The sequence below is a fragment of the Idiotropiscis lumnitzeri genome, chromosome 8 (assembly GCF_059441095.1).
Source record: "Idiotropiscis lumnitzeri isolate Australia: NSW breed Sydney's pygmy pipehorse chromosome 8, RoL_Ilum_1.0, whole genome shotgun sequence".
Classification (NCBI taxonomy): domain Eukaryota; kingdom Metazoa; phylum Chordata; class Actinopteri; order Syngnathiformes; family Syngnathidae; genus Idiotropiscis; species Idiotropiscis lumnitzeri.
In genome coordinates, this window is record NC_142398.1 from 1,079,913 (window position 1) to 1,101,344 (window position 21,432).

Consider the following 21,432-nt stretch of genomic DNA (forward strand, 5'->3'; position numbering starts at 1 on the left):
ATGGTGCCATCAAGACCAGATTGTCCTTTCATTTTACCATTAAGTCTTCAGACCTTCTATGGCCGTGGTCAGACTACCACCCACCGCTGTGATGTTGGGAATAAATGTGCAACATTGTTCACCGAACATAGCACAAACACCACCCCTCTCATCCAACAACATCAACAGCTATCCTGTTTTGGAATGCCATAAGGGATTGGCTGATAGCCATTCATGCACAGTTTCAAACCCTCTCTTGTCAAAATACCCATTTCTTTGCACGTTGTGATGATGCAGTTGACCTGTCTGCGTTCTTTGTTCCAGAACTCAAATCCTCTGTTACTAGATCTACTAATTTATACTTACTTAGTGCACACCAATGGCTTCAATGCATGTTGAATCATTTTAGCCATGCTCGTCTGCTTTCTCTTTTTTTATTGTCGCCAATGCCCTGGCATGAGAGTGGATAGTTCACACAGTTTATACATAAATAGAAAACTTCCAATTTACGATCAATCAAGTACATTTTGTGAAATGACACTCTACAGGAGCTACCAATAGTTTATAAGCAGGGCCGAGATATGAAAAACATACAGATATGCACTAAAGCTCAAAAACCTGTTACATTCTTGGGTAATTTATCAAATCCACACCACCACCAGATTTCCCCTCTTGATAGTGGATTGAAGCTAATTTCAAACACAATGAAAACCAGACACAGTGGTGTTGATAAAATACCTAACCGCTCTGCTCTGTCAGCAACATTTATACAATTGAAAATTTGAAGAGCTATTATTATAGAAAACAGGATTATCTTCATTTACTCCAGTCACAGAAAACATGCTGACCCAATCCATACATGTTGAAGGATTGTATTACGATTGCTGGCATTATTTTAAACACTTACGGGACAGAAGGTCAATTATTTAATTTAGCAGGTTCATATTTACTGAATATGTTAAACATTGATTAAACAAAAAGCATTTATCAAATGAAAGTAGAAGTACTGTGCATAGATAGGATTGACTGGGATAGTAGTCAATGGTGTTTACTGATTCATTATCCATCCATCCATCATCTGTACCGCTTCTCCTCACTAGGGTCGCGGGGGGTGCTGGAGCCTATCCCAGCTATCTTCGGGCAGTAGGCGGGGGACACCCTGAACTGGTTGCCAGCCAATTGCAGGGCACACAGAGACGAACAACCATCCGCACTCACACTCATACCTAGGGGTAATTTCGAGTGTTCAATCGGCCTGCCATGCATGTTTTTTGGAATGTGGGAGGAAACCGGAGTACCCGGAGGAAACCCACGCAAGCACGGGGAGAACATGCAAACTCCACACAGGATGGACCTCCCCCTGTAACTTTGTTCTGTGGACCAATAGTTAAAGATAAAGATAAAGATGTCCTTTAATAGTCCCACAATGGGGAAATTTGCAGTGTTAGAGCAGCAAATATATAGATCACACGGAGGCGGCGGCGTAATGTAGCCGTTAATCATCCCGGACATCCTCGTCGCCAAACTGGACATTCTCGGCCTCCCTGCCCTCACACGCATCTGGATTAAGGACTTTCTGACCAATAGACCCCAGACTGTGTTGCTCGGCCCCTACACGTCCTCCACCCGTACGCTGAGCACCGGTTCCCCCCAAGGATGCGAGCTGAGCCCTCTCCTATACGCCCTCTACACCTACGACTGCAGCCTGGCCCACGGTAACAACACCATCGTCAAGTTTCCTGACGACACGACAGTGGTCGGTCTGATCTCGGAAGGTGACGAGACAGCCTACAGAGAGGAGGTCCAGAGACTGACGGCTTGGTGTGAGGACAATAGACTGCAACTCAACATTGCAAAAAGGAGATCGTCATCGACTTCAGGAGGAACAAGACGGTGCCGCCCCCCCCTCTGCATCGAAGGCGTGTGTGTGGAGAGGGTCCACACGTTCAAGTTCATGAGAGTACAGATCTCTGATGACCTTTCTTGGACACACAACACCACAGCAGTGGTAAAGAAGGTCCACCAGCGTCTGCACTTCCTGAGAGTCCTCAGGAAATTCAACCTGGACAGGAAGCTGCTGCTGGCCTTCTACCACTCGTCCATCGAGAGCCTGCAGACGTACTGTGTCTCCACCTGGTACAGCGGCTGCACTGAGGCGGACAGAGTGAGGCTCCAGAGAACGGTCAAAACAGCGCAAAGGATTATTGGCTGCCCTCTCCCCTCGCTGTCGGACATCTACACCGCCCGGTGCCTCAGCAGGGCTCTCAATATCGTCCAAGACAATAACCACCCAAACTCACACCTGTTCGACCTGATGCCCTCTGGCAGTGCGCTACAGGTGCATCAAATCAAGGACCAATAGACTGAGAAACAGTTTCTTTCCAAGAGCCATCTCCATTCTAAACTCTCTCACACACACACGACCACCCTTACCTTGCAGAACAGCAACGTGATGTGTTTTTATATATCCTATTCAGTATTATTTTCCATTGCACTAACTATTCTCTTATTTATCTAATTTATATATTTATCTGAATTATTGTTGTATTGCACTGGAGAGGGGAGCTCTCTAATCTCGTTGCACACTTGAGTACAATGACAATAAAGGGATTTCTGATTCTGATTCTGATGTATAACATTAGTAGCAGACATTCATAAAAAGCATGCAAATATACACAGTATATATGTATATACACAAATCCCCATGTATATACACACAGCCCACAACATATACAAGTGTAAGGAAACACTCCTGAAATGATGGAAAAATACTGCAATGAAAGAAAATACTGCAATGATAAAAGTACTGTAATAGTAAAAGTACTGAAATGATAGAAAATACTGCAATGATAAAAGTACTGTAATGGTAAAAGTACTGCAATGATAAAAAAATACTGCAATGAAATAAAATAATGCAATGATAAAAGTACTGTAATAATAGAAGTACTGCAATGATAAAAGTACTGTAGTGGTAAAAGTACTGCAATGATAAGAAAATACTGCAATGATAGAAAATACTGCAATGATAAAGGTACTGTAATAGTAAATGTACTGCAATGATAGAAAATACTGCAGTGATAAAAGTACTGTAATGATAAGAATGCTGTACTGGTAAACGAAATACAGCATTGGTCAATATTTAAGTACAGCATTGGATAAAGCACAGTAGCAGTGTGTATTGCATTCTAGGACTGTACAATTGCACTAATGCCCGCCCGTTTGTAGGCCTGACGTAATGCTCTTGTTAAAAAGTGTGACAGCAGCCGACAGGAAGGAGCGGCAAAATCTCTCTTTCGTTCAGCGAGGGTGTAACAGTCTATCACTGAAGGAACTGTGGAGTATTCTAAGAGTGTCATTGAGTGGGTGGGCTGGGTTGTCCAGCATTGTTGACAGTTTTGCCGTCATCCTCCTGCCCCCCACTGAGTCCACAGAGTCCAAGGAGCAGCCCAGGACAGAGCTGGCCCTCCTCACTAGTTTGTCCAGTCTCTTTTGTCCCGGCCCGAGATGCCTCCTGCCCAGGAGACCACTCCATAGAAAATGACTGGTGAAACCACAGAGTCATAGAAGTTCCTGAGGAGTGTCCCCCGAACGCCAAAGGACCTCAGCCTCCTGAGTAGGAAGAGTCTGCTCTGACCCTTCCTATAGAGAGCGTCTGTGTTGTCGCTCCAGTCCAGTTTATTTTTCAGATGAACACCCAGGTACTTGTAAGTTGAGGCCCTCTCAACGTCTGTTCCCTGGATATTCACTGGTGCAGGTGAAGAGTGCCGACACTTGCAGAAAACCACCACGAGCTCTTTGGATTTCCCAGCGATAATTTGGAGGCGGTTCTGCTCACACCAGTCCACAAAACCCCTCTGTACGCCCGATAGTCTCCGTCAGTGATGAGGCCGACAATCGCAGAGTCATCTGAGAACTTCTGCAGATGACAGGTAGGGGTATTGTATTTGTAGTCCGAGTAGTAGAGGGTGAACAGGAAGGGAGCCAGAACAGTTCCCTGCGGCGCTCCCGTGCTGCAGAGGAGCACGTCAGACACAAAGTCCTGTGTTCTCACGTACTGTGGCCGGTTTGGGAGGTAGTCGTGGATCCATGTGATGAGGTGGTGGGCCACTCCCGCCTGCTCCAGCTTGTTTCCCAATAGGGTGGGCTGGATGGTGTTGAAAGCACTGGAGAAATCAAATAACATGATCTTCACAGTGCTCCCCGCCTTCTCCAGGTGGGAAAGTGAAGTGTGGAGCAGGTAGATGATGGCATCATCCACACTGATGCCAGGCTGGTATGCGAACTGGAGTGGGTCCATCGAAGAGCTCACCAGGGGGCGCAGATGGACGAGGACCAGTCTCTCCAGGGTCTTCATCAGATGAGACGTCAGCACCACTGGTTGTTGAGCTCCTTCGGATGGGGGGTCGTTGGAACCGTAACCAGGCAGGATGTTTTCCACAGCTGGAGGACTCTGCCCAGCTTCAGGCTCAGGTTGAACATGTGCTGGACGATTCCACACAGCTGGTCTGCGCAGGATTTGAGGAGCTGGGAGCTAATCCCATCTGGACCCGCTGCCTTCCTCGCCTTCATTTCCTCAGCTGGTTCTTCACCTGAGATGTTGTGAGGAACAAGGCTGAGCAGGAGGAAGTGGTGGTTGTCTGATGTGGCTGGGAACTGAAAACTGTGGGGGGAGGAGGGGAGAGGGTGTTGTTCGCAGCAGCAGGAGGGGTTGGTGGGGGCTGCAGCAGGGGAGACTGAGCGGGGGCAGGCATCTGATCGAACCTATTGAAAAATAGGTTAAACTCATTCACCCACTTTAGGTCCTCCCCAACTGGGTCTTTGGTTGTCCGTGGCCCGAGATGGTCTCCAGACCCCTCCAGATATCCCTGGCATTATTAATGCAGCTGTTCCTCCATCCACATCCTGTCGGATTTTTTCCCCTCTCTGATCCTCCTTCTCAGCTGACGTTGCACTCTCTTCAGCTCCTCCTTGTCGCCTGACACAAAAGCGCTCTTTTTCTCCTTCAGGAGAGCTTTAATATCCGGTGTGATCCAGGGTTTATTGTTGGAGAAACATCTTACTGTCCTGGTGGGTATGGTGTTCTCCATGCAGAAATTAATATAGTCAGTAATTGTGTCCATTAGGCCATTAATGTCCTCCCCGTGGGCTTCACTGAATACTTCCCACACAGTTGTGTTGAAACAGTCCTTTAAGGCCTCCTCAGCTTCTCCGGACCATATCTGAACTGTCACAGCTGGCTGCCTGCGGACCAGAGGTTTGTACACAGGCAGGAGAGCCACCAAGTTGTGATCAGCCTTGCCCAGCAGGGGGAGGGACGGTGATGTGAACGCCTCCTTGGTGTTGGCATAGAAAAGGTCCAATATTTTATTGTCTCTGGTGTGGCAGGTTACATATTGTGTGAATGAAGGCAGAGAGGAGGAAGGAGAAGCATGATATAAGTTACCAGAGATACGGAGCAGGGCATTTGGGTGCTGTGTTTGTAGCCTGCTCACAGCTGCAGTCAGTACGTCACAAGTTGTCTCATTGTTAGCAGAGGGGGGTACGTACACTGCCACCGCGATCACATGACTGAACTCTCGCGGGACGTAGTACGAACGCATGCTAACAGCTAGCAGCTCAATGTCCCGACTGCAAAGTTGCTCCTTAATAGTGATGTGCCCATGGTTACACCATCTATCATTAACAAACACAGCCAGCCCTCCTCCTTTACTCTTACCACTTTCTAGTGTCCTGTCCGCATGTAGGATTGGGGAGCCATCCAATTCCACGATGGCGTCCGTTGTTAGATCTGTTAGCCACAACTCCATGAACATCAGCAAGCTAGCCTCCCGGAAGTTCCTCTCGTGCTGGGTTAGCGCTGTTAACTCGTCCATTTCATTGGGAATGGATGTAACATTACCCATAATAACGGACGGGAGGGCGGGGTGGTATCGTCTCCTCTTTGCCTGGCGTTTAGACCCCGCGCGACATCCCCGTCTCTTCCTCCTCAGCTCGCGGGGGATATCGGATCTCGCTCCGGGAGTCGGCGCGGGGTTAGCACTGAGTGCTAACAGCTGATCTCTTATGTACACTATCGATCTGTAGCTCAGAGTCATGTCTCCGGACACGGTTGCGCATAAAACAGCCCCCAGCAGCAGTAAAACCACAGCAAGTTGGATGTCGATTGCTGCGATGAGGGAAAATAAATAAAACAAGGTGAAGATAAAAACACATGAGAAAAGCTCAACGGTGAGCCGGAGCTGCTGAAACAGGCTGCCACTCGCGCGGCTCAGAAACTGGAAGTTAGCATGGCTTTATACTTTTGTGCAACAGCGCGCCATCTGCATTGTGGGATCTCTTCGCACAAATGGATAAAAACACCTCCAGTGGGAACGTAACATTAGAGCAGGGGTCTTCAACCCTGTTACTTGAGGGCCGGAATTTTGGATGTTTTCCATCTCTACCTGCTGCAACACATTTGATTCAAATGATTAGTCAACCGAGGTCCACAAAAGATGGATAATAATCCGGATTATTTAAATCAGGTGTGTTGCATCAGAGAGAGATGGAAAACAGCCAGGACAACCTTAACTGAGATGGTTTCAATACATAAGTTATCCACCTATGGACTGGTCACCTAGAGTTTACATTTATATCTTTTTACAATAACCCAACGCGTCAGTGCATTTTACTCACATGCAGTGACAGGTCCGAATCTTCCGTAATCTGAGATTATGCTCATGGGTTTATAGTACCTCTAAATAAAAAGAGTCAAATGTGAAGCTGGTACTCAGTATATAATCACCACTATGGTGGGCTGCATAAGTATTCATCCCCATGAGCAACACTCAGTTTCTTGGCACAAAACAAAGGAAAAGTGTGTTTCACCTGTTTGCAGGAAAGGAAATGGCACAAACACAACAATCTACAATTATTTTTGTTAATCAGAAAACCAACACAGCTAATGATCCGGCTCATACCATGCCTACCGTGAAACATGGATGTAGGAACATAACGCTATGGGGCTGTTTTTCTGCCCTGATGTGCCTGACTTTGTACAAGGGGCTATGGATAGTGCGAAATACATTGACATCGTGGAGAAGAACCGCTTCAAGTCTGCAAAAATACGGAACCTTGTGAGGAAGTTCACCTTTCAACAGGATTATGATCCAAACATGCAGCTTGAGCGACATAAAAGAAAGTGGAAGTTCTAAGATGATGAAATCAAAGCCCAGATCTCAACCCAATAGAAAACCTGTGGCGGCATCTGAAGATTGCCGCCCATCGGAGAACACCACGGAATATGACTTCAATGAAGAGGTATTGAAAAGAGGAGTTGGCAAAACTGTCAAAACAACATTGGTCAAATGTCATTTCTGGCTATCCAAAAGGATTGGAAGATGTTATTGCTGAAGGAGCTGCAACAAAGTACTGACTTTGACTTGATGACTTGGTGAAAATACTTTAGCAACAATGAACGACAGACTTATGGAATTTTTTTTATAGTCCACTTATTGACAGACACAGTGATGGCTTGTTGAGTTTGTGCTACTTCCTTTCATGCAAACATGTGAGACACACTTTGTTTTGTGCTGTGAAATTGAGTTTGTTTCACAATGTTTTGATTTAATGTGAAAATGTAAAATATAGTATTTTTTTCCCCCAGATTTTTTCATTTATTTTTTTTTTTTCTGAAACAATCCCCTTTCCGGTGTTAAAAGCTAATTTTTAAGGAGTCAAACTAAACACCCGTAAAAAACAATATATGCTTAGATTCCATTTTTTAAAAACCAGAATCAGACCCCTGGTTGCTCCTTTTCAACACAACTATTTCATAATATAAGAAAATGTGGGAATACACCTTTTCAAAGGAACATTGATTTGATTGGTTTGCACATGTTCTATCCGCAGGAAATCTTGGTTTCAAGTAGACATAAACATGGTGAAATTCAAATGCAGCAGATAATCACACTTTTGGAGTGAGGAGTGTGGTGAAAGGTGTGACTATAATGACATTTATTGGTGGGAGAAAGTAAGCAGTGGAAATAACATCTATATGTTTCATAAAGTTGTCTGCACGTTGCGGTTTTGGTAGGAATATTCCAATTGATCACAATCACCATGTATACGGGAGTAACCCCGTCTGCTCACGCATGTTAAGGAGTTATTCCAAATATTTTAGAACCTGGAATTTTAACCTTTATGACCTAGTGTGAAGTAATTTTAGAAAATGCCAAATTAAATCTTTTTGTGTCATAATTACACATTATATAAAAAAAATAAAGCATTATTTTATTTATTTTTTTTACTTCGTATAATTTGACAAAATAATTGTTTTTCCGAAGTAAGATTCTGCCGAGAGACAAACCCGGAAGTGAGACGCCATTCCAAGACAACTGTGGTAGAGCTTAACACAGAAAGTGTATTAAGCCAGTCAGAAATTGACTCACAAAGCGAAATCTCAAACGTATCTGTGGAGATCCAGCTATTTGAAGAGTTGGGGGAAGAAGCGCTTGTTGGACTTTATTTTGTTTGTTGGACCATAGATGTACGAGTCTGATACTCAGGAGACCGAAAATATTGTGCGTCCGACAAATCAGCCTCCGGTAGAACGATTCGCACGGGTAGGACATTTTGGCAGAACACTGGACATGGAGTGGAGACTTGACTCATCGAGACTGGAACAATGGTAGGATATATAGGCTAGGGTTATTAGATATGCGTTGTTTTAAATTTGATGCTCTGCTGTAAATGTCGCACCTACTTGGTCCATTTATTATGCTAGTTCTTAGACCACACGTTATAGTGGGATGGTTTCCTGCATTGTCATTGCTTAAGTATTTCTTTTGTGTTGTATCCCACTCTGCACAATATATCGCAAATCCTTCTGCAGCATTGTTCGTTGCAAACCATTACAGTAATCATACATGCAGTCATATATTAGATTTTTTTTTGTACAGGATTCCATCCATGTTGAATAAAATATATTTGTAAACAACAACCATGGTTATTGATTTGGAATAGCAATAAAATTATAAGACACCACATGTTTTTCAAAATAGTTTGAAGTGTTAACCGTTCCTGCTTGTCGCCTAACCCAAGTCGGTAGAAGCAAGGGAGACGTTTCGCCAAGGCCGGAGTTGCCTTCGGGATCATGGTTATAGAAGTGGAACGGCCACAGAAAGCACAGGGAGACAGGAGTTGCAGACAAAGCTTTTATTTTACACACTTTTTGTTCAACTCTCCACTTCAACTCAAAACAATTATTTTGTCAAATATACCAAGTTCAACTCTCCAGCATTTGTGATTATGACCTCGCACATCTGCAGGGGGAGGTTAGACGCGGAAGTTATTCGCCTTCATAGGAGTGCTCATCGTAGTTTTACGACTTTTATATTTGGAGATACTTTTTATATACAGTGACTGTTTTTTAATTTTTAACCTACGGACACGCTCCCACAGAACAGGCCAACTGTCAAACAGCTAGCATACTCCTGCCTCAGACTAGCCGCTGCTAGCCCGCCGTGCTAGCCCCGGTCACCGGACCCGGTTCATAATGGTGCAGGATGAGACAAATAAAACAATCTCTGACCTGAGAGAGGAAGTCCATCGTCTGACGGAAGAACGCCGTCGAAAAGACTCCCTCATCTCGTCTTTCAAGACACGTTTCCCACAACTTTCCGCCATCATTATGGATGGGCATTCCAGCGGAATCATGACAGCTGCGAGTATGACTGAGGTTCCACTGACGGACACGGTGAGATGGGATCCAGCTACCTGCCCAGGCCCATCCTGCTCAACACTACTCCATGGTACCACTTGGGTCGAGGTGGCGTCCTGCAGCCAGAGGAGCAGAGAACCATCTCCCTGCCCTCGATTGTTCATGAAGAATTGTTTTTCCGCCCTTGCAGAGGATTCTCCCGCTGCCACTGCTGTGCCCCTGCGGTCGGAGATGTCGGCCGTTGCATCAGACCCCAGGGTTGGGGTCCCAGGTGCCTCTTCGAATTCCCTGCCGCTCACGCTGAATTCGGCTGGAGTGGGTAAGTCCACGCGTGGCCCGGTCGGCCGCTCTTGAGTGGGGCTGCTCAGGGACGCAGTGTCCCAGCACACGAGTGGGCCACAACATCGGCGCCACTCACCAGTCCCGTCCTCAGTTGCCACCCAGCCTGGGGAGCACGATTTAGGACAACGATGTCGGGATTCTCTCCACAGAGTTCACGATTCCCCTGGCACTCATTCTTTACATCCTCTGCACTCACCAACCACCGTCATTGTTGCGACAGCATCATTCAACACACACGCTACATTGGTACTATCACCCGCTGTTATCCCGGAGCCAAAGGTACGGACATAGCTAACATCCTGCCCAATGTTCTTCTCTCTCTTCCACCATCCGTATCCCGGCTCGTTGTCCACGTGGGGACGAATGAAACAGTGCGCCGGCAATCGGAGCAAACTAAGCGAGATTTTAATGTCCTCTTCGACTTGCTAAAAACTTGCGGTCTGTCGGTCTGGATAAGCTTCAGTCGTCTTTTAAGCCTAAACACATGGCTCATACGCACTTGCGGACATTTCGGTTTTGCTTTTATTGACAATTTTAACCTATTTTGGAACTGTCGTTCCTTTTATCAACCAGACGGTTTTCACCCGAGCTTCCTGGGTAGCTCTATTTTAGCAGCTAACATTCATCATGCAGTCGTCAATCACGCTCCCAGCTGACTCCTATGGACAAATCACTCACCCTGTGTTCCCACTCCAAGCTCTACCACAAACCATTGCAATAACAACCTCACTATACCCACCTACAGGCCAATCTCAGTTCCCTTCAATAGCACTCCCAACAGGCCCCCACTATCATTACCACCCACATCGGACATTTTCTCAATTCAAACCATCACTCGCAGATGCTTCCCTCCCTCACACAAACAAAGTGGTTTTAACAGTGACAATCTCTTACACGTTAGCATATTTAATCCACGCGACCATGAGCGCACGTCCAGCACAAACGTTAACCTGGCTGTGCTGAACGTGCGCTCCCTTTTAAACAAAACTTTTATCATAAACGACCTGATTTTAGACAACAACCTGAGACATGGCTAGGTACAGATGCTCCAGTTGCTCTCACCGAGGCTTGCCCACCGAATTTTAATTTTTTATTTTTGACCAGAGACTCTATAAGAGGAGGCGGGACTGCATCAATTATAAAAACTTCTCTTATTTCAAAGGAAACTATTTTTAACAGGTATTTATCCTTTGAACACCATGCCTTTGGTTTTAGCAGTCCTTATATTCTCTGCATCACACTTTATAGACCTCCTCATCACTCTACTTCTTTTATAAGTGAGTTTTCAGAGTTCATATCGATTTTACATCCCACTCAGAACAGAATTGTAATAACCGGCGATTTTAATGTGCACGTTGACAGTATCTCGGACCCACTGTCTAGAGAATTTTTAAACCTTTTAAACTATTTTGATTTTAAACAGCATGTCGCACAGCCAACTCACAACAGAGGACACACCCTGGACCTGGTCATAACCTACAGCCTGTCCGTTGGTGTGTCCTCTGTTGTTGATCTGGCTGTGTCAGACCACTACTGTGTATATTTTAACATCACCAGTTTTAATCAACAAGCAGCCCCGGTGAGAACAGTGAGGAAACGCTACCTAACTTCTGAGGTGGCTGCAAATTTTATTGAGATTTTAAAGAGCACTCCTGCTGACATTTTACCTGCATCTTGTAATTTTATTGTTGATAATTTTAACAGGGTTTTAAAATCAACATTAAACTCGGTTGCTCCACTTTTAACAAAAAACATAATAATCAAGATGATACTCCCGTGGAGAAATTATATAATGAAGAAATCAAAAAGAAAATGCAAGGGTGGTGGAGAAAGAGCAACCTTACAGTTCATTATCAAATATGTCAACAACTCAAATCCTACACTGAAACAGTCAAACTGGCAAGAATGTCTTACTTCTCAAATCTCATTACAATTAATAAAAACAACCCTAGATATCTCTTCTCCACCTTCGATCTTTTAACCAGCTCTGATCTTAAAAAGTCCTCACAGACATCGACAGACGCTCTCTGTGAGGACTTTGCAGACCACTTAAGTAATAGTAAAATCGATGACATTATATCCAGTCTTTTAGCTTATCAAAATGTAAATTTTATTAACGCTGGACAGTCATTGTTACCAGAGGAAACACTGGAAAGTTTTGCCCTGGTTGATGCAAGGACACTTGGTCGAGTTTTCTCCCAGGTAAATCAAACAACCTGCCTTTTAGATCCAATTCCCACATCGCTTTTAAAAGCTTTTTATGGATTTTTTGAGGAACAGATTTTAAATATAGTTAATTGCTCTCTTCAGATGGGTGTCTTCCCCACTGCCTTTAAAACGCCGGTGGGGAAGCCCCTTCTGAAGAAGAGCGATTCAGACCCCAATGTTTTAAATAATTACAGAGCTGTATCCAATTTACCATTTTTAAGTAAGATTTTAGAAAACAATGTTTTTTATACAGTTACATAATTTTTTAAATACAAATAATGTTTTAGAGAAATTTCAATCTGGTTTTAGAATGAACCACAGTACAGAGACAGCTCAAGTTTCTCTGTGCCTTGCCATGTCTTTCTGTCTTTCTATTAAGACAGTTTATTAGGTTGTGTGAATGCGAGTGTTCTGTGTGTATGCGAGTTCAGGCGTGCGTGTGGATGTGTCTTGTGTTTATGTTGGGTGGGTGGAATGGGTATTAGTTTTTTGTTGTAATTTGGATGTTTTTATTGTACAGCACTTTGAGCTGCATTTTATGTCTGAAAAGTGCTATATAAATAAAATTTGATTGATTGATTGAACATCTGCACGCTCGTTCGCTTCTGCTCCTTGTTCACACACACAGTCCCACTCGCTCTCGCCTTTTCTCACCGTTATTCTTCAGTGTATGCACACTACGCATATTAATTACAGCCATCAGTCACACATAAGCTGTCACAATACACTCAAGACTAATCACACCTACCTTTTTGCGAACCCTTGATCATAATCACAACGGTTGAGAAAGCAGACATCTTCGAAGTGCTTGTGGCAAAAAACACTCGTCGACATTGGCTGAAATCCATGCTCTTTGCCAGAACAAAATTGGTCCATTTTCATTCTTTTTGTTTTGACCACTCAAACAAATGCAGTACACTGGCGACTGGTGATTCGTCATTCTGTAAATGACGTCATTCCCGGAGAATACCGGAGATTGCCGAACAAAAGCATTTTCATTGTTAGGGCATTGCTATAGGTCTAACTATGAATCTCGAACGTTTGCGTTAAAAAAAAAAAAACTAATGTGAGTATTCTTAAAATAAATTTATTAATCAAAATATGATTGATCAAGTTTACTTCACACTTGATCTTTAACCCGAATATTGATGGCATGAAAAACAGAGGGAAAACCAATGTGTCTGAGAAGAATTAATTACCTACTTCTGTAGTATTATCTCTTTCAGTAATAAATAGTTAACCATTTTAAAAGTGTTGATTAAACTCCGAGATTGTGTGTATATAAACTGGATAAAATTTGTTCAAATGAAGTCTGTGGGAGTCATCTCAACACTGGACTTTTCGCTGCATATAGCACTCCTGGTACATGCGTGGCAGGTTGTCTCATTTTTAATTTACTTTTGGAAGTACAAAGCAAAATAAGACTGTCAACAACATGAGGTCTTCGATCTCAAGCCCCTACACTGAAAACTTGTTGATGCCACACTTAGAGATAGAAAGCTAATGCTGCTCTACTGTTTAAAATGCTCTCTAATGAACGTTATACTACCGAAAATAGTTTGGTAAAAACTGATAGACTGTCACTTGACAAATAAAATATTAATAAAATTGTATTTTATTGTATTGAAGTAGATCAGAGTTAGTATGGGACTCCATCACTGCTTTTGCAAAATAAAAAGGGCAACTTGACTTTGACAATGGTCAGAGCCATCAACTCCTTGATTACCGGGCTCCTCGTCATATTTAAAACTTGTGAAAGAATTGCACTCATCACACAGAGCAACACTTGAGTTGTGTGTCTGTCAATTTTATAAATAAGGATGAAGTATTTCTCTTGTGCTACTCGCTTTGCTTTCAACATCTTTTAAACACACTTTGTAGGAGACATTTTTGTTAATTCATCTGATACCTACCCTAACATATGGACCCACGTTGTGGGTCGTGACTAAAAGAACAAGATCTCGGATACAAGCGGCCGAAATGAATTTCCTCTGCAGGGTGTCCGGGCTCTCCCTTAAAGATAGGGTGAGAAGCTCTGTCATCCGGGAGGGACTCAGAGTCGTGCCACTGCTCGTTCACGTTGAGAGCAGCCAGATGAGGAGGCTTGGGCATCTGATTAGGATGCCTCCTGTACACTTCCCTGGTGAGGCCTTCGGTGCAATACCCCAGACACACTGTGGTGAGACGATGTTTCCCGACTGGCCTGGGAATGTCTGGGGATCCCTTTGGAAGAGATGGAAGATGTGTCTGGGGAGAGGGACGTCTGGGCTTCCTTGCTGACGTTGCTGCCTCCGCGACCCGACCCCGGATAAGCGGCAGATAATGGATGGATGGATGAACAAATGAAAATAAAGATTCTAGTTGATTAAACACCAGTCTTTTTGTTTAATTGTAGTGATTTCCAAACAGTGGTTCCACAAAGAATCAACACAATCAGTTGCTCCTTTATTTGTGGGAAAGCAACAGTACTGGTCATGGACACGCATGAGGATTTACGGTCCTAAATATTGAAAAGTTTTAATATTTATGATTGTCCGCCAAAAAAATCACTCTTAAACATCATCTTATAATAATTTCTGAGGACAATGATTCAGAGACATTCTGGCCTTTGCTAACTTTGATCTCAAAGGAAGGGAATGGATTAAAATTGGCCCGATTGACAGTACCTTACTTACTGGTAGAGGACGTTGGGAGCGGAGGTGGATGGGAGCGTATGGTATTTCATATTCAAACGGCTCAGATCTAAAACGACCTCCCAACAGCCAGCCCTGCTAAAGCATTTTATATTGGTGCATATTAATTTCCTCAGCAAAGTTCAAAAGTCTTCCTTTGTATGAGTTATACAGCCACAATGTTGTTCATCTCCCATCTTTGAGTAGTTTTACTGGTGTCACAGTCTGATATGAACACTTTGTGGAGGAGGTCTGAGCGATCTAAACATTTGCCTGGAAAAAAAAATAAAACATACTAGTTTAATAAATGGGAAAAACAAATCATACAGATATCGATTCAAAATTTAAATGAGCAATATAAAAAAACATATTTTTTTATATATATATATGGTACATGAACACTGTTAAGCATAACTGTACAATGTTGTTGGTACAAGTTACTTCTCTGATAGACAACGCACGGGATATCAGTTTTACCACGGACAAATGGATGTCGAACCATAGTCAAGTGACTATTTAAGCAGTGGTTCATTTGCCGTGACAAGCAAGTCTCCTGCTCTGATTGGTCAATTGCTAGAGCGAGGAATTCTGTGCCTGCAGTTAATTGCCTATTTTTCATTGATTACAATAGGTTGGCTAGCTGGAATGGGTGGCGAAAGTATCAGGTGTGATGTGCGATAGAAGAGCTTAAGCTAAAATTAAAGAAAAGATTTATAGAACTGTGGTGAGACCAGCAATGCTGTCTGGTCGGGAGACAGTGCCACTGAAGAAAAGACAGGAGGCAAAGCTGGATGTGGCAGAGATGAAGATGCTGAGGTTCTCTTTGGGAGTGACCAAAATGGATAGGATCAGGAATGAGTACATCAGAGGGACAGGACATGTTAGGGACTTGGAGATAGGCAGAGAGGCCAGACTGAGATGGTTTGGACATGTTCAGAGAAGAGATAGTGAGTATATTGGCAGAAGGATGCTGAGTTTCCAAGTGCCAGGCAAGATGTCTAGAGGAAGACCAAAGAGGAAGTTTATGGATGTAGTTAAAGAGGACATGAAAGTAGTTGGGGTGAGAGCAGAGGATGCAGAGGACAGGGTTAGATGGAGGCAACTGATTCTCTGTGGCGACCCCTGAAGGGAAAAGCCAAAAGAAGAAGAAGAAGAAGCTGTGAATAGGATATTTTCGTGCGATGTGTTGGCTGACATGTTACGTACGGTTCAACTGGGTTCCACCTTAACTTGCACCTGATTCCAGTTGTGGTTGTAATGTCAGTGCAGTAATTTTGCATTATTTGTATATGATTTTAATACTTGTCTTAAATATAACCACAAACTATTTTTTTAAAGATTAATTGAATCCCTTTTTATTATTAACACACTACTTATCCTTAGCCTAACCTTGATTTCTACTGGCCTATAATCATTTTGGAAATAAAATATAAAGGTATAGGGCATTATTTGAATCCGTGACGTGATGAAATAAAGCATCACCTTGGGGGCGCCCACTCTGCACTCTACGCCACAAGTTGGCACATGTCACTATTGAGATGTGATTTTATAAAGCAGTAGATTAGACACTTAATAAACTGCCATATGTGTAGACCTGGTATAGCTTGCTGTAATTATGAAACAAAAATGTATTTAAAACTGGACAAAAGAAAATTACAGTAACATCTATACCATTATCTGAACCGCTTCTCCTCACTTGGGTCGCGGGGGGTGCTTGAGCCTATCCCAGCAATTTTCGGGCAGTAGGCGGGGGACACCCTGAACTGGTTGCCAGCCAATTACAAGGCACACACAGACGAACAACCATCCGCACTCACACTCATATTTAGGGGTAATTTAGAGTGTCCAATCAGCCTGCAATGCATGTTTTTGGAATGTGGCAGGAAACCGGAGTACCTGGAGGAAACCAACGCAGGCACGAGGAGAACATGCAAATTCCACACAGGAAGGCCCACGACTTCCGCATTGTGAGGCCAACCTGCTAACCAGTCGGGCCACCGTGCCGCCTACAGTGGCATCAAAATTACATATCTCCACATTTTAACATTAATTCACGATTTAATCAGCATTCAAAAAACAAGCATACTACATCAACAGTGTCCATATATAATTATCTATATTTTTCATTACCTGATGAGAGGCACAACCATTCTTAGCCGTTCTAAGAACTCACACAAAAATTACCAATGCAAAACCCTCTCTTTCCTCCTTTGTGCTTTCCTGCACCTGTGCTTTTGTACATGTTGCCAGCAGGCTAACCGCAGTTTTCATTAGTGCTATTCATTTTCATTTTAGTTTTTTTTTTTTAAATTGTTGCTATAGTGTTCGGAATGATTGGTTGTTTTTCTTAGTGCAATATCTTTTTGAAAATCAAATTAGAGGCACAAAATGAGGCCAGAAAGAATTGTTTTTCAACAGAATTTTAATTTAACTGCCCCTTTAAAATCAACTTATCAAAAGCAACAGCTGTAACCCTGTTACCCCTGTGGCGTTCCATATCAGATATGTTTGACAAATAATTCTGTTGCGCCATTAAATTTACTGCAAAGAAGCCAAGTACAGTACATTACCAGATAATTACCTGTTGGTACATGAGTGAAGCGATGGAGATCCTGAAAGCATAATGCAAAAATAGACACTGTGAAAAACATTTGCACATTCTCTCAACAGATGTATTGGTGTCTATTAAAATAAACATGACCAAAGATAAACACTTTAATTTTTTCCAGCGCTAATATGGCCTATAACATTGAGAATTGAACAGAGAAATAAGAGTGAGACTAACAAAAAATAAATAAACAAATAAATAAATCGTTGAGGGCAAGGGTCTCAAACTCAAATTGTCTGGTGGCAGGCGATTGCCCACTCTGGTTGAACTGGCGTTACAACCAGATTTAACAAAAGAGGTAGAGTGAAGAGTATCACATTAAGACAGTAGTTATATTTGGTGCTTTAACAGACCAAAAGGCTCTGGAATGGATTGTGGTAATTCTTTTAAATATTGTCCGATATGGTCTGTTTCTCAATTGATCTCTGAATTTGGCCTCAACATTGAGTCAATGAACTTTATTAGTAGCACCGTTATTTTTACACATTTAGGGAGAAGTCGACCAAAAAAAAATTAAATCATCTAATTGTTAGCTTCTCAATGGCACCCCTCCTTTTTTCCACCACTGAGTCTTTTCATCATTAAACTCAACATAACTGAATTTGTAAAGTATTGTAAGACAACCTTCGCTGTACACCAAGTGCGGTATAGGCAACAATAGTAAGTCAACAACGAACAATAAAACATGAAATACAATAATGTCAGTAAAAAGAAAAAAAACAGTAAAACAAAAAAACAAACAATGCTCATGCAGAGTCAAAGGACAAAGAATAAAAATTTGTTTTAAGACAAATTTTACAGATGAGAAGCGAGGGGGCTTGCCTAACGTTGAGCTGCAGGTCATTCCAAAGAGAGGGACTGGCAACGGAAAAGGTTTGATCCTCTCTGAGCCTTTGCTTCGTCCTCAGTACCTCTCATTGTGTCTGGTCCGTAGACAACATGCTGGATAATGGTGTCTTAGACAACTTGACTTTCAATTACCTCAATTTTGTTGAGACATTTTAAAAGCTGTTTTGTGGCACTCAAGTCCATTAGCCAGTTGGGCAGTGGTATCGCCATAATTTCAGGAGGAAGGATGTGGGGTAGTGACTGTAGACTGTACATACTCCATCCTTACTTTAGTTTTTGAGCCTCAAAACCACATTTTGGTGATTGTTTAAGATGACAACAGAGATAGAGGCAGAAGCTTCTCATTGGCATACTTCAATTGCCAAAAGCGATTGACTTATCTGCAAAACTGGGAGATTGGTCACTCTCCAAATTTGCTATTTAATTTTTATAAGCCACATTTTGGAGAGGTTTCGACCATACTTGATTATACTTGAGCTACACCACTGACTTTCCATGTCTGGAGGCTATTTGCAAAAGATATACGCTGAAGATATTTCTAAGGCTACAAGTGAGACAGTTTTCCAGATATGTCTGTTTAAAAAATGGCTTTTCACAGTATGATGACTAAAACTGGTAAACTACCCCTAATTCAATTATTTTTCATGAGAAAACTAATGACAGTTGAGAACAAGTACAGTGGAACCTCGGTTTTCGAACGACTCACAGTTCGAACAAATTGGAGTCCGAACAAAAAATTCGAGAAATTCTTGCTTCGTAGTTCGAACAAAAATCGGAGTTCGAACGCCGGTACGACGCGTGAGTGAGTATGCGAGGGTGGGATGCTGAGCGGCGTACGGGTGTAGATTGCTCTCTTCGTGACCAACTGTTGTCGCGTGCGGACGTGCTGCGTTTTGCTCTCGCGTTTTATATAGGTGTACGAAGTGTTTTAGCCCCTAATCATGCCTCCAAAGAAAGTCAGTGCAAGCAGCAAAGCTTCTACAAGTGAAAAAAGAAAAGTAGTGCGTACAACTATTGCATTTAAGAAAGAAATAATAGCAAAATATGAAGGAGGTGTGCGAGTGTCTGATCTGGCTAGGGAATACAGCATGGCGAAATCTACGATCAGTACGATACTAAAGAATAAGGAGGCTATGAAATCTAGTGATGTGGCTATGGGAATGAGTGCTATAAGCAAGCAAAGGCCGCAAGTTTTGGAAGAGGTTGAAAAACTTTTGATTTTCATAAATGAAAAATAGTTAGCGGGAGATAGTGTTAGTGAAGAGATTATTTGTGCGAAAGCACTAGAAATGTACAGTGATTTGTTAAAGAAAGACCCGTCGCTTATTGTTGAAGGATCTGATTTCAAGGCTAGCAGAGGATGGTTCCAAAAGTTCAAGAGGAGAGGTGGCATCCACAACGTGGTTCGACATGGGGAGGCATAAAGTTCGGACAAGACTGCAGCGGAAAAATTCAAGATAGACTTTGCCAGTTTCGTTAAACAAGAAAATTATCTTCCCCAGCAGATTTTCAACTCTGATGAAACCGGTCTTTTCTGGAAAAAAATGCCACGGAGGACATACATTACACGCGAGGAGAAGTCCATGCCAGGTCACAAGCCAATGAAAGATCGCTTCACGCTTTTACTGTGTGGCAACGCAAGCGGGGATTGTAAAATCAAGCCTCTACTTGTTTATCATTCGGAGAATCCGAGGGCATTTAAGGCCAACAACATAATGAAAAGCAAATTGCCTGTTATGTGGAGGACAAACTCCAAGGCTTGGCTAACGAGGCAATTTTGCACCGAGTGGGTGCATGAAGTTTTTGGCCCGGAAGTAAAAAAATATTTGGAGGAGAAGAATTTGCCACTACGCTGCCTTTTGTTAATGGATAATGCCCCTGCACATCCTCCAGGTTTGGAGGACGACTTGATGGAGGAATTTGATTTTATCAAAATTAAGTTTCTGCCTCCAAATACCACCCCGTTACTCCAACCCATGGACCAGCAAGTTATTGCCAACTTCAAGAAGCTCTACACAAAATATCTCTTCCAAATGTGCTTTGGAGTCACGAATGACACTGAACTGACTGCGCGATATTTGGAAGCACCATTTCAACATCGTACACTGCATCAACATCATCGATAAAGCATGGGACGCTGTGACCTATCGGACGATGAATTCTGCTTGGAGGAAGTTTTGGCCCGAGTGTGTCACCGAGCGAGAAATCGAGGGTTTCGGTGTTGCAGGGACCAGCGCGAGTGCTCCTGTTGAGGAGGAGGAGGAACCCGACCTCGTTGATGACATTGTCTCTGTGGGCAAGAGCTTGGGCTTGGAGATTGACAACAATGATGTGGAGGAACTCCTGGACGAACATCAAGCCGAGCTCACCAGAGAAGAACTCCTCCACCTTCAGAATGAGCAGAAGAAAAAGTTGGAGGAGGAGATGTCCTCTGAGGAGGAGGAAGCAAGAAAGGATGCCCCGACGTCCGAGATTAAACAAATGTGTAGCAAATGGGCCGAGTTACAGAATCTCGTCGAACTCCACCATCCCGATAAAGCTGCAGCCACCAGAGTCATCAATGACTTTAACGACACTGTCATGAACCACTTCCGAAAAGTGCTAAAAAGAATGCAGAAGCAAGTGTCATTGGATAGATATTTTAAGAGAAAAGACCATCCTGTAGCCGAGTCATCCGTAGCAAAGAGATTTGAACGTGAGAGCACCCCTGAGACAGAAGAGCTCCCCGAAGTTTTTATGGAAGGGGACTCTCCTTCCAAACTATAATTTTCCTTCCTCCTCCATCCCTCTCCACCGTCCACCTGCGCCTTCTGCTGACCACCACAAAGGTAAAAAATCCGATTCATAATTCTTTTCTTTATCCTTTTTTTTTATTTTTACACTATCATGTTAGCGTAATCTTTCGTACGGAAGATTACGAAAACGCGAACGTTGTGTCTTTGCCATTTTGCTTAACATTTTCTGAGATATACATTGCTTTTCATGTGTTGGTCAGCATTTTAATGTGCAATTTCATGCATAAAATAATGTATAAAATACAAAAAAGGTAAACATTCTGTCATGATCCGTTCCTG

The 21,432-nt window shown here is 43.0% G+C and overlaps 2 protein-coding genes and 1 pseudogene across 16 annotated transcripts in view; 1 reads left to right on the forward strand and 2 right to left on the reverse strand.

Moving 5' to 3' along the window:
- Positions 1-13,129, reverse strand: part of LOC148331469 (uncharacterized) — a 54,107-nt gene extending 40,978 nt beyond the window's left edge. Inside the window, exon 1 of the mRNA XM_088302205.1 lies at positions 12,978-13,129. The gene's annotated coding sequence lies outside the window, so the exon portion shown is untranslated. The remainder of the gene's footprint in view (positions 1-12,977) is intronic.
- LOC148331467 (uncharacterized) overlaps positions 1-16,027 on the forward strand; it is a 201,953-nt pseudogene extending 185,926 nt beyond the window's left edge.
- galnt7 (UDP-N-acetyl-alpha-D-galactosamine: polypeptide N-acetylgalactosaminyltransferase 7) overlaps positions 365-21,432 on the reverse strand; it is a 252,559-nt gene continuing 231,491 nt past the window's right edge. For 9 of the 15 annotated variants that reach the window (XM_088301673.1, XM_088301669.1, XM_088301681.1 and 6 more), the window contains 2 exons: positions 17,483-17,513; positions 14,591-15,174 (listed from right to left, as the gene is read on the reverse strand). In XM_088301673.1, coding sequence (XP_088157799.1) covers positions 15,068-15,174; positions 17,483-17,513 — 138 coding nt within the window. In that variant the 3' untranslated portion in view covers positions 14,591-15,067. Of the gene's footprint in view, positions 431-14,590; positions 15,175-17,471; positions 17,514-21,432 lie in introns of those variants that run through there. The other 6 variants (XM_088301678.1, XM_088301668.1, XM_088301677.1 and 3 more) reach the window with 2 other exon arrangements.